This window comes from Patiria miniata, unplaced genomic scaffold (genome assembly GCF_015706575.1).
Source record: "Patiria miniata isolate m_02_andy unplaced genomic scaffold, ASM1570657v1 HiC_scaffold_20, whole genome shotgun sequence".
In the NCBI taxonomy this organism is placed as follows: domain Eukaryota; kingdom Metazoa; phylum Echinodermata; class Asteroidea; order Valvatida; family Asterinidae; genus Patiria; species Patiria miniata.
Window position 1 is genome coordinate 40,890,658 of NW_024037059.1, and position 14,052 is coordinate 40,904,709.

Sequence of the window (14,052 nt, forward strand, 5' to 3'; positions counted from 1 at the left end):
ATTTAATTAATATATAAGGAAGGCAAGGCGTAAGCTCATGAGCCTGGATGCAGTGCCAAACGTCGTTCGCGTTTCTAGAATAATTCAGCCCTTTCTTGAATGCCAATCCTTTCGGGGCTCAAAACGATTTGATAAAATAATCGATAAAAAAAAGTAAAATATAAACTGTTGTCAGAGTTAAGGCCAATCCCTTAACTTCTTGTTTCTAACAAGTTTTTGCTTTTGTATGTCAAATTTTATTGTCACGATGGTTTAGTTAAAAATAACTAAAACTATGCACTTTGGCCCTATTTCAATTCATTCGAAGGTTCAAAAAGTGCCGAAATGCCGAGCCCGTGGTATGTTAATAGCGCCTCCAAGTGTTTGATTCGTGCCAGGTTAGTTTAACGCTTACAAGACAACATTAACCTGCCGCTAACCGGTTAAACCGAGTCCTTAAACCAGTTTACAATGACATGCACTGTTCCACGTAATCAAAATGGCGATTGAGCAAAGTTGACGAAAATGTTCACCCTGCTTCTAAAAAATTAAGAATTTTATTCGAATTCCATTGATAATTCAGTATAATTTTTATGAACATCATTCATTAAGAATAAGAGTTTCGTTCTTGCTTTTGTATAAGTGCAATATCTTTACTTTCTGCCGGTGAAAATTGTGGAAGAAATTGAGGTTCGAAGATGGCGAGTCCCCGAACGCGACGAGTGATGAAAGAACTGCGCCCGAGAGACGGTAACAATGTACGTTCGTCATGTTCGTGGTTCAAAACAGCACATCAGATTAGGCCTATATTGGGAAAAAAAGTTGCAACCTGACGCCACTTCCGTGCTTGTGTACAAAGTGTATGGAGAGTTAAGAAAAGTATTGGAAATATTTCTCAGGACTCGGTCCCAGCTGTTCCCATGGTTCCTAGCCCAATTGTGTGGCCTCTCTGTTTTGCTGCGCTGTACGTTAGGCCACACGTCTGGTTTCCCAATCTACTGAGGAGTTTAGTCCGAAACTTGCACATGAGGACTCCAGAAAGATGTCTAAATTTCTATAAAAATTTAATTATTTATTTTTTTGCTAAATTTTCTTTAGGGCCTACTTTCATGTTTGTAATCAAATCATTCTTGTTATTTATATACTAATATAGATTTCTTTTTCTTCTTCATAATTTTGCTTCTTCATTCAGAAAGCACTGAGCAGACATGGCAGAAGGAGTGTAGACCTAATATCATTATGTGGTGATGACAGGACATTGATGATCCTTCTTATTTTGATTCATTTTCTTTTTGGCAGACTTGCTTTGAATGTAACGGCCATAACCCACAATGGGTGAGTGTGACATACGGCATCTGGATCTGCCTAGAGTGTTCCGGCAAACACCGAGGTCTCGGAGTTCATTTAAGGTAAACAAAAAACAGTTTCTTACAAATGTTGTTCATATCTCATTCTAGGTATACATGGCAATATTTACACTAAAAAAGACTTGTGTTTGCCAAATTCTGCCAGACCAGCATTTGGGAATTGGTTACTTTTAGGACCCCTCAACATTTTTTTAAAAGGGAAATAAAGTCCAAGAACTATTTGACAAATGTAGTTGACTTCCGTAAAAATAGCAAAAGTTTGCGAATAGAGGAGTCCTAAGGGTAACTAATGCCAGCATTGGATTTTGTTCGATGCTGGTTTGGCAAATTCAACAAGGTCAGCCCGCAAAATTCCATCTTATGGAAGTTCAACCCATCAATCAAAATACATCAAACTGTCCGTGTTTAAAAGTTGAGTCGTCCCTGTCTTCATAAAGCAGGATTGACTGGTTGTGATTGTCATGAAACCTGATATGCTCTGACTGTAGGAGATTGATAAGCCAGCTGTGCCTACCAGTCACCTACTTTTGACTGTTCAAGGAATTTGACTGTCACAGTGCCTACAAGATGTATCTGACTGTTGGTGACTGGCCTTTGTAAAAGACACGGCAGGGGAACAGGATTGACTTTTTGACTGTCTGTGACTGATCAAACAAAAGGAAGGTTAATGTCAACAAACAAATATTTTCATTTGCTTGTTTCCTAACAGTTTTGTCCGGTCCGTGACAATGGATAAATGGAAGGATTTAGAACTGGAGAAGATGAAAGTTGGAGGCAACAACAAGGCCAGGCAATATCTGAAGTCGCAGCCTGATTACAACCCTGGATGGAGCCTGCAAGAGAAATACAACAGCAAAGCTGCAGCTCTCTACAGAGATAAGGTAAAGACATACGAATCATAAATCCTAACTCCAGTGTCGTAGTCTTAGGCATGGCACTTATGAGGGATCATAAGTACAAGGTGAGGCCAAAAAAAGAGAAATTCACCCCCTCCCCCCTAAAAAATATTTCATGTTTAAAAAAATATGTAGCACCAACAATAATAATGACTGGAAAGCCAATTTTATGAACTACCTTTAGAAGAACAAATTAATTAAATTGCTCAATCCTTTCAAAGTACCGGTATATCACTCTTCAAACACAATGACCCTAAAGCCTCTGTCATCCAAAAATGCGGTTTCAAGGAGCGTTGTCTTAAGTGTCTTCAAACATCACCAGCGATAAAACCTCAGTTAAAAGTTAAGAAATATTCAACAAAGTCCTTTTGAAGGTCCGTCTTTAAAAAAAAGCGGATTTTATAAATCACATTGTGTGCCTAAGCAGGTTTTTTTTTTTTTTTTTTTACTGTTTATTGGACTTGTATAATCGCACACAAATATATGGTAGCCAAAGAGTATGTTTGTTTGTTTAAGCCAAAGGTCTGTTGCAGCAGTGTTCGTTGTAGTGGCATTCTACTGTATAATGATCTGAAAATATATATTACAATGTAAGTATTGTGATTTTGGTTTTGTTTCAGATTGCAACAGAAGCCAAAGGCGAGACCTGGTCCGAGGCAACCTCCTCTGCTAGGAATCACGTCCCGTACGTCGCTGCTAGGCTCAAGACGACTTCCTCTAGTAGCTCCGCTGGTTCATTCCATACTTCCAGTAGCTCCCCTAGCTTCTCGTCTTACAATTCGGGCGGAGCCAAAGTAGAGTATGGAAGTGGTGGTGGGTACCAGTCGGCGGGGAAGGACGACTTTGAGTTGCAGTACGGCATGTCTAAGTAAGTGGGCAGGGCACCAACTCAACTTTAACACTCTCAGGTCCTTCAAAAACCTCCACTAGCTTTTGTCTGATTTTGTAGGATTGAGGAGGGTATATCCCAGTCACCATGACTATACATAGAGGTTGATGTCTGTTGAAAGCTAAAGTAAAATGTCACAGCGGTTTTTGAAGGATTTGGGAAGGATCTAGTGTAAAACTGCAGTCATCCCGCTAAAGATAAATAAATTCATTATCGTAGTTTTTTTCCTAGGAAATTCTTAGCTTGAGTACCCCAAAATTGAATTCAATACTCTGATACCAAAAGAAGAAATGATTCTTTGACTTTTATAATTTTTAAATTTCAAAATTTCATTCTTGTTGCTGATGAGATTGCCCCTACGACTTAGTCTGGTGAACCCAAATTTTACTTGGCAATTTAGGATTATCGAATGAGTACGTTTTCTTTTCTTGTGTCATTTAGATCTGAAGTTGATGCCAAAAAGGGGGATTACTTTGACCGAATACAAGCTGATAATGCATCCAGACCAGAGTAAGTACATCAGTTTGCCTATGATGTTGATGCCAAACACTGTAAGAATTTTTCAGAAATAATAAGTAATTGTCAAGTGAGTAAATTCTACATGTAGCTTTAGAAAGTGCTACATTTTGTTTTGTTTGTGGACGAAGAGAAACAATTCTTTTGATAGCCTGTATTTTTTGCACTCAATTCTCAGACACACCGTTATAAAAGCTGAAACAAAACGTCCCAAAATGACATCATTGTGTCAGTTTCTATAAAATATGCCACTGTTAACTCCATGCTTGACCAGTGGTGGAAGCCCTGTGCGTTGGACTTAGCGCATGTGCGTAATGATTCGTGCGTGTATGATGCCAAGTACGCAAGCCTTAATTTAATGCTGATTGTGAACAAACCGGTGTAGCATGAATTTAGGTTTTATGAAATACGGACTCATTGGTGGTATTGCGCATGCTCATGCATAGATAATTAGGAGAGGGACCGGTCACGTGAGAGGGTTTAACCAATAAAAGGGAAAAAGAGTCCGATTTTCATACAAGTCCGATTTTCATATGACACCGGTACCATCTTTGCATGAGCACCAGTGATACGGCAGCAGTGCGTTCACGAGTCCCGCCTAATCCTCTCGTTGGTAACCGTTGAAGGGTCCTTGTGCATGGAGTACCACCTGAGATAACCCCTTCATGGTTTTATGGATTCATCAGGGAATGAATACAATGTAATACAATGTGATACAATGTAATACAATGTAATACAATGTAATACAATGTAATACAATGTAATACAATGTAATGCAATGTAATGCAATGTAATACAATGAAATACAATGAAATACAATTGAATACAATGTAATACAATGTAGTACAATGTAATACCATGTAATACCATGTAATACCATGTAATTCAATGTAATACAACATTGTACAATGTAATAAATGTAATACAGTGTAATACAATGTAGTACAATGTAATACCATGTAATACCATGTAATACAATGTAATACAATGAAATACAATGTAATACAATGTAATACAATGTAATACAATGTAATACATGTACAACGTAGTGCAGGTGCTAATGTGTTAAAAAGCTATTTCAACAGAAATATTTATTTGCCTATTTAGTCACCTTCCACCGAGTCAAGGAGGCCGATATACAGGTTTTGGTAACACGCCAATCAAACAGGAGGAGAACAGCAGTGATACATGGGACACGGCTGTGTCGTCATTGAGTGCAGTAAGTACGACACTGACATTTTATATCCCCTCAAATCAGGGGACTAAAGATTCCCTGAAAGTGAAATTAGGGATGAAACCAAGTTTTTGAATTTTATCAGAGGTAACACATTTTCGGTTCACTACAAAAAAAAACCTGGCAGGCTCCAAATTTGTCAGAATTTGAAATTGTTTTCTTTCACTTTAATGAAACATTTACTTTCATTCAAAGCAAAATATTACAAAGCAAAATATGTTACAAAATAGGGGACGAGCATTATTGATAATCGAAAAAAAAATAGTTAACAAATTAATTTTTATTTATTTGTTCTGGGAATGAGCAGTGAAGTCTATTAGAGTGCTATTTGAACTTACAATCATGAAACAAATTTATAAAATCAAACTTGTCTGCTTTTTTCACCAAGGGCTGGTCTACGTTCGCTCTGGGCGCCACCAAGTTTGCTTCAGCCACCAAGGAAGGGGTATGTAATTATTTTTTACTATTTTTTTTTTCAATTAATCGTTGGATATGTTACTTGTTTACCAAAAAAGTAGAATACATGAATACAAAATAAAGTGTTTTAACACCTTCCATTTCTTGACCTGAGGTGACCTGCTAAATTTGGGGTAAAACACAGTGATCGACCCAAAACAATAAGATACAATGTTTGAAGAAAAAGCCTTGACGTTTTCCTCTTCTCCTAAACAATGCGTTTAAAATTTATAGGTATTTCAATTTTTAACGCAAATAATTTCATGTGCAGTGTTAAATACATTTAAGTAGCTTTGTCAAATACAGAAACAGAGAAGAAGTCATCTTTTGGTCTAGAAAATTATTTGTGCCAGTGGGAAAGAGCGCCCTCTTGTGACAAGGCTGTAACTATATGCAACCAGTAAAACATTGCCTGTTTGTTTATATGCTATCAAATGTTTTCCCCCCTCCCCCCCCCATTGCAACCAATCTTGAGTCATAGATGCAACATGGCAACCTTCATATGATAATGCTTTCAAAGGTCATATACCGAGGTCAAAGGTCATCTGAGGTCAAGTGGTAAAATAGCCTGCAAATGTAAATTTGTCTCATTTGAAAAGTTCAAGTCCAATTGGAACCGAACTTGAGTCATACATGCAACATGGCAACCTTTATATGATAATGATGTCAAATGTCACATGCCAAGGTCAAAGGTCATCTGAGGTCAAGTTGTAAAATAGGCTGAAAATGTAAAATTGGTCTCTTTTAAAACAGGTGAGATGCGTGGTTCGAGAACCACCTTGTCATTTATAACACAGCCTTTCCAAATACAAGTTGTAAAAAATAGTGATGTCTTGGCTGATATAATACCAGTTTTTATTATAATTCTCTTTTTATTGTGGGGGGCGCAGCTTTGCTTATATCCCCACCGTCCCGCTCTTAAATTGGCCCAGATTGAAAGATTTATGTTCGCAATCTGGTTCTGTCAAATAAATCTCAACTTGAAAGGAACTCCCTTTCTGGACACAGTAAGATCTGATTCGCCAAACTTATCAGATTGGATGACACCTGATTGATAAACGTGCCACTTTTCCCCCGTGTCCCTCTTTTCAAAGCATCTTCGCGAGAGATCGCTAGCGATTATAGGACTCATTAAATCAATCGTCACCCGCAAATAGGAAGGTACTGCACGCCACGCACAAACCGGTAGATTTAATCACGATTTGATTTACATACACCGGCCCTTCCAATGATAGCCCGCAAGCCGGCTAGGCCGCAACAAGATATTTGTGAGCGGAAACTTACATGTGTCTTCATCAAATGCTGATTACATGGACAATCGCCGGAGCCCAAAAAACAAGCAGTTGTGTGAAAGTTGCCACAGATGAATGGGATTAAATTTACTTTATCTGCATGCGCCAGCGCCAGAGACGTTCCCCTGTGTAAAGCCTCAAGGGGAACGATTGTTTTTCAGCAGTCTGCAATTTTTATGACTTTCAATAATTCTCTTGACAACGTGGGAGGAAACAAAATGGAAAATGCATCACTACTATTGTATTGTTTTTGTTGAGGTTTTGTTGGTCTCGGTTGTACAGATGCAGTTTTTTTATAGTTGTGTTCTCGTGCTCTTCAAAAATTGGATTTTTTTTTTCTATTAATAAGTTATCAACTTGTATGTTTTATTCAAAAAAAAAGCCTCTTTTTTTGCTTTGTTGGACGTCTGCAAACGTCTGAAGTTTGTTCTTCCATTTGGGCACAATGAGATCCACTTTGCAAGCAGACTGGCTCCCAGACCATACATTATCGATACTGATTGTGGGGCAGGAACCAGCCAGGCCTTACTGTCTGGCAGCCAATGTTTCAAAATTGTGATTATAAATCAATCACTAAACATGGGCCTATTTTTTTCAGTCGATGTCTCGTTCAAAAGTGAATAACTTTAGTATTGCTCGATAAATAGCAAGTTAGAAAAGAATCTGTTTTTCGGAATGAAAGTTGAAAACAGCACGAGAAATGCATCTTTAACTAAAATATTTGAAAAAGCCATTAGGTCTTAAAATGATATTGGAATCGTTTTTATCATGAACATTTGATTATTTTCATCCTATCATGGTTTAATGGCACCAAGTGGTCGGCACACTGTGTTCAAAATGTTGGCATCTAAAAGAAATGTGCGTTGCAGGCCTGCAACTTTTCCTCGGATCAGCTGATTTCCTCTTTTTTCACTTCCAATGTGTGCCATTGAAAATAGAAAAACACTGTACAAAATTTTGGAAAGATTTGAATTTCCTCTTTTTTTGTGACTTCCCAGTTGCATGTCTGGCATTGTCGTCATCCAAATTATGTACAATATTTTATTCCTTCACAGAGTCACTGTTTAACTGGCCTATTTATCGATCCATTTCACAAAATGTGGCTGCCACACTTACCATAGGCTAAACATCTCTTGGCTACGGCTGGCTGTAATACACGTCTATGGGAAGTGGCTGTAGCCGCTTCCATAGGTGTGTGCATTTGTAAGTCGTAGCCAAGAAATTTGTGCACTGCCTTACATGTAAGTCAGTTACATCTGTTACATGTAATTATGTGCGTGGACTTTAGACCAGCAAATCTGGTTTGTGTGTTCATGTCTGTCTGTGTCGCCAGCGACATTCGCTTACAATTGGTCAGAAAAAATACAGACTGTGTACTAATTGGATATCTTGTGGCTACAACTTCTTTTTTTGCCATTCGCATGCTACAGCAAGTTGCTGTGGCCGTGCTGAATTGCATGGACGTTTATATTAAACGCTTGCAAAAAAATCAACTTAAAGCTACATGCACTGTAGGCTACACACTTGTATCTTGCTGTATCGACGCACTAATGTGGTAGTATTACCGTGCGGACCTTCATGGAAAATCTGTACAGCAACTTCCGAGATTTAAATTTTGGAGTTGGTTTCTTTGACGAGTACCCATGTTTTTTTTTCAATTGGTACTTGATTCCCATATTACGTATAAATGCACACTCCTACTTAGTTAAGTGTACATGATGTATTTCTACCAATCAATATCTCGGTAAGATTCTCAGTCAGCCTCATAGATTTTGGACGATGGCTCACATTGCAGCTTTACACTTTTCCTGTTGCCAAGAGGTTAAATGGGCTTCGTTACACAAAAACAGCAAGTTGAATATGATGTTGTGGTTTAGTCAGAAGTTCACAATGTCTCGCTAACATTTTGGCACTTTGCCAATTAAACATTCTACCCCACCTGTTAGTCGTTTTTCATCCCCTTCCTTCTCATTTCTCTTATCGCGTTCCTTCCACTTGCACCTCGTATCTTCAGAAAGGGTGTCTTGTTCCTCTTGATTACGTGTTTTTATTAAGCCAGAGTCTTTCCCAACGGGAGGTGGTAAAAGTTGCTCTCCCTGCAAGAAATCTGTCATCGGCACGTAATCATCGGGAAACGACAAACAGTGTGTAAAATTTAAGAGCTCATTAAAAACTTGGGGGGATGCACACAAGCCAAATGGATTAGTTTTCCCAGAAGGAGTAGCCCTGCCTTGCCCAGGATTATTGATGCGTAGCGTGCCAAAAAGACAAGCCACTTAGTGGAATCAAAACAATATTATTTATTAAGTGTTTTTGCTAGCTTCTTGCTTGGCTTGGCCTTCTGCCAACTTGTGGTTGTTCAAGCTGGAGGGATCAGAATTGAGTGTCACATTTGAATAACCTTTCCTTTTAATAGAAAAACTAGGAACGGATTTAAAACTGGTCAACCTCCTCCCAAGAGTCTCGAACAATTGAAAACATTCTTACTCAGAATGTTCCTCTTTTGACAGCCTCCTCTTTTAATAAGCCCTCCCCCTAATGAGTGTGGCTATCCTATATTAACCCTAACGATCCCCGATTCAATAGTTAAATATTACAGCATTATAGATGAAAACACTCCAAAACGTATCGCAATTACGCAAAATTACGCAAAACATAACGTTGATCAATGATGAAAAATGTTACAACATTATAGATGAAAACACTCCAAAACGTATCGCTGTTATGCAAAACATAACGTTGATCAATGATGAAAATGTGACAAAATTGCTTCACTGATGTTGACTTGGGGTCAACATGCAAATTGAGGTCAAAGTAATCAGTAGTATTCCACCCAGCTAACGGGTGCTGCGCAGGTAAAGCGCGGCATCCCACTAGTACACGTACATGCATGTACATTGTGTACTAACATGATACATTGTATGTACCGGTACAGGTCACATTTGACACTCATGTGCAAACATGTATCACTCTCATGTGCTTATAGACAGTCACGTGTTTGTTGAGACGTCTTGGGGCATCTCAATTGCATTTTCTTAATTGGCCACTTCATTGGTAACCATGGATCGCTGAATGACGACACACTGATATCATTGTTCGGCGTGAGTAGATTAGTGCTGTCCTGTCTGTCTGATTGATTCTCCTAATGAATTGCAATTTGATGACATGGGAAATTAGATTCTTATGTTATTACTGCAACTGTAGTTGGAAGGGTCCCATGGGGTATATCTCCACCCCCCCCCCCCTTCTTCTAGAATAGAAAGTGTTATTAGATTCAGTTGAAACTTGCAGAGCTTTTTCATGTATTGCGCTGGCCTTTTGGTTTCCCTTCTCCGTCCCCTTTTTGAGGGATGGGGGAAATGGGGGGGGGGGGGGTAGGGCTCCTGTTTTTCCTTTTTAGCGGGGTCTACCTGATTTTCCCCAATACCTATGTTCCCCTTTGTTCCCCAAACTCCGTAGGGTTAGGGTTAGGTTTATGGTTAGATTGTTAGGGTTAGGGTTGGGGAACATAGGTATTGGGGAACAGGGGAACACGGGTATGCACCCTTTTCAGCACCCTGTTTTAGATTTCGAGTTTTTCAACCTTTTGCTTCACTTTGTCAACTTTAATATTGCCATTACAAACAGTATGGATTTATCTGTTAAATGTATGTAATTTTGTTCAGTTGTCTAAATTACGCTTGTATTTACTCCATGACTAATGCTGCAATTTTGAATAGCATGGCATTACCATCAGAGGGGCAAATGGATGAATCTGTTCACTTGTAGATACGAAAAAATACAGAAAAAATTCCTCTTCTACTGAATTCCCAAAACATAAGTTTTTTTTAAGAGAATCTCATTGTAAACACCTTCTGGTTCATGTATTTACATGTTTTGTACACAATTAATACATTTGGACTTATTTGCATTCACTCTTGATGCTAATTGTGTCGGTAACCATGGATACAGGCCAACATGGAGGCAACCAGACACTTCTAGAGTCCCATTGTAGATGTCCCATTCAGTTAATGAATGGACATTTAATTGCGCGCTGGAAACAGGGAAAGATGAATGCATCGTTTAATTTAATTACCTTCAGCCTGACGGCAATTGCTCAATGTTCCTAAGTCTGGAATCTACCCTGGGACATCATTAGCATTCCTAATTAAGATGCTGCTTTGAGGTTTCCCGACAGATAATTTTGAAAATGAGAAAGGAATTTCTTTTTTTCAAGGGCTGTGGTTTAAAACGGCGAAATCCCGGTATGTGAAGATCATTTTGGACGTGACGTTCTGATTTGGGGCAGTTTTGGACATAAAAACAAGGTATTGCAGTATGGGGAAAATCTCATATTTATTTTTATTTGCTTCAAGCAATTTGGGGGGAAATGTGGTCTTCTAAATTTCTGGATAAACCTGAATCAATTTTTTTTCTTTTTTGCAAATAAGTTGTACAACTCGTTTGATTATAAAATGTAGTGATTTTCGCAGAGTGAAAGTTACCAGTTAACATAGTGTCCTTTGAGAAAAAATAAGGTATTTGTTTTAAAAAAATAGCATCTTGCCTTGTACGTAGCCACGCCAAGTTACAAAAACTGTTTTGTTGTTTGGATGTCGACTTGCCTTTCAGAGTTTCGGGCACATTCTCTTCATTCTACTCGTTGTCTTTTGGGGCAATTTATGTCTGATTCTTCTCAATTTTTTAAAAGATGCTTAGAATTTATGCCCTTGGGTTGGAATCTTGTCAGTGATCCAGCGGAATTGTCTGAACCGCCAAAGAAATGATGAGACACTAAGCCAGCCCTGGAACTCAACCCATATGAAGCCAGAAGGCTTGTGTTACCTGTCTGTCTTGGCGCGGGATCGTAAACAGATAAATCTCTTCACACCCTGGACTTTATATCCTGGCTCTTTGGATAAAAAAAAGAAGAAATTACAGTGCGTGAACGTCGGACAGTTAGTACAAAACGTGTTTTCTGTGTTGTGCGTTTGAAAGAAATTTTTGTAAATTTCTTATGGAAAGAAACACTTCTTAATTTCCTGTCTGTGCGACTTGGGGAAAAAAAGTGTCCGTTTTGTTTTTGAAAGCAGAAATCGTGGTTAATTTTTAAACCCTTGTGTTTGGAAAATTCTCCTTAGTTGTGATTTCTAGAATATCGCATAAAGTGCATGAGTAAAATTTAACAAAGGTTTCCCTGTAAATCAAATGGAACAGTCCAACCTCATTTGTTTTTCTCTCAAAAGATTCTGAGTTTAGTGGGAATATAAAATTAAGAATGTAAAATATGTTTATTGATTTTTTTACATTTTTTTTATTTCACATAGCTCAACCAGATGTTCCCGCAATGAACAAAATTCCACTGTGTAGTATTTTTGTTTACTATTGTTGGCCAGACACAAATTATGAATTGTTTCCCCACTTGCTTCATTACCAATATTTCAGGGTTGAGCAATAATCCTTTTTTTGGGGGTACTTTAATATTGACCCTTTCAAAAGGAACTAAGTAATGACGAAATTATTAATTTTTTTATGGAAATGTAATGTCCCATCCTAAATATGTAAATTTCCTAAGTTTTCTGTACCCCCAATGACGTCAAAGTTACTCATGGAAAAAAATCAACTAGCCAGAGTAAGCCAGCAAGTCATCGCTTACCCAATCAATAGGCAATCAATCAATCAATTACAATCAATTTGTCATGTGGCTACAGTAGCTGTAATGTGCACTGAAAAATAGTAAAAACTTCTTGAAGAAAGACTACAATGGATTCAAAGGCTTATATCCTATGCTTGAAGTGCCCACACGATGATCCTTTAAGTTGAAATGCAAATTTTTCGTAGAGGCCCTAAAATCAATTGATACGTCAATAATCCCAAAGGAAGTTCACATGTTTGGGAAGCAGCATTTGCTGCATACCAACTAAGCATTATGTAGATTCCTTCATGCGTTTTGGCTGATAACCAGTTTAACCAAGTGGTAAATTGTGCTCTGCGTGGAAGACATTGAATGAAATTGACCACTGTAATTTTACAAACATTAATTACCAAACAGAAACTGTATTAATAAAATAGAGAAAAGGGTGTTCTGTTTTGAATTAAAAGACTTTTGCATGTTTCAAGAAGTAAAAGAAATAGTTCGCTGAAATGCCATAGGCCTGTACACCCATCATGTGGTAAAAAAAAAAAGATTTGAAATCCAATCAATTATTTGCATGTGACCTCAGCCAAATTCATGAATTTATGACAGCAAGAGCAAGAAATGTACCCAGGAGCGTTCCAACCCAATATATGACGGCTATTTATCATGTCAACAAATATTAGCCCTGTCAGCTTTCATTTCCCAGCCATTCCAGTCAGCCAAACATAAATCTTTATTTTACGAGCCAAACCCTTTAAAAAATAGCACGGCATTGGTAAAGGGGTCGTATGCTTCACTCAGACAGCTCCAAATGAACGGTTTGATAACACAACGCTCCGATAGTGATCAGGACATTTCGTCCAGGGAGCTCGGCCTTTGTGTGTCGTAGCTCCATTGAGACAGTCGAATTTGACGGGATTAGATCTGGATGTGGCGTATTGATCTGAATTGAGATCAAGTGACCTCCTAATCCTCTGTTGTCAGTTCGGAGCGTTTGTCCCGCCTCAGTATTTTTTAGAGGGGCCAAATGACTCACACTGCCGTCTGCTTATTAGTGGCATCGTCTGTGTTTGAACCGAGACCGCGTGATCACCAACGTGTGCCTTGTGAATACGGAGCATCTGTTCTTAAGTGTATGTGTGTGTGTAGAGTCTGTGACATCAGTTAATTCGTCGAGCTGGGCTTGGATCAGCAACAGGTTGCTTGTATTGTTGCAGATACTATTTTGGTGTATTGAAACTGTAAGTAACTCTAGTTTAGCTTGTAAAAATTGAGTGTAGTTTTTTGACAATTTTACTTTGTAACTTGGCCGACACAAGATTCACATGAAACTGGCTGGCTCTAGCATTTTAAACTCTACTGTTATTTTTGGGTAATATTTAAGTGTTGATGCATCGTTGATTATTGTATTGAGAATTTTTATCTGTTTTGAAAATGTACCAGTTTCTATTCAATTCATGGCGTGAATGTCTGGGGTGAATGCACATTTTCCTTGGCTCTAGTTGAAGGAAACATGCTTGATTTTTAAGCAGAAGGCAAACTGATATTTGGAGGAAATTTGTGAGACTATTCCTTTTCTTGTGGATGTTTTTTTAACTTCCTTCATGGGTGAGGTCTGGTAGGCCTACAGCTTGTTTTGCGGTAGGCCTAAATATCAGGTGGCAAAATTTCCACAACACAAAAACTTGAAAAAAAATGGGGGGGGGTGGTTTGGAATTCAATAATCCTCTTAACACTGCCTCTTTTCTTGAATTTTCTTATTCTGCCTGATGTCAGAATTGTTAAGAGCATTTTCGATGACTTGTC

General features: G+C 38.3%; 1 protein-coding gene across 4 annotated transcripts in view; it reads left to right on the forward strand.

Annotated features, from left to right (window-relative positions):
• Nucleotides 1–443: 443 nt before the first annotated feature.
• LOC119729219 (ADP-ribosylation factor GTPase-activating protein 1-like) overlaps nucleotides 444–14,052 on the forward strand; it is a 28,814-nt gene continuing 15,205 nt past the window's right edge. For 2 of the 4 annotated variants that reach the window (XM_038201790.1, XM_038201793.1), the window contains exons 1-7: nucleotides 445–737; nucleotides 1,279–1,388; nucleotides 2,056–2,227; nucleotides 2,863–3,110; nucleotides 3,573–3,641; nucleotides 4,755–4,866; nucleotides 5,270–5,326. In XM_038201790.1, coding sequence (XP_038057718.1) covers nucleotides 678–737; nucleotides 1,279–1,388; nucleotides 2,056–2,227; nucleotides 2,863–3,110; nucleotides 3,573–3,641; nucleotides 4,755–4,866; nucleotides 5,270–5,326 — 828 coding nt within the window. In that variant the 5' untranslated portion in view covers nucleotides 445–677. Of the gene's footprint in view, nucleotides 738–1,278; nucleotides 1,389–2,055; nucleotides 2,228–2,862; nucleotides 3,111–3,572; nucleotides 3,642–4,754; nucleotides 4,867–5,269; nucleotides 5,327–14,052 lie in introns of all 4 variants that reach the window. The other 2 variants (XM_038201791.1, XM_038201792.1) reach the window with 2 other exon arrangements.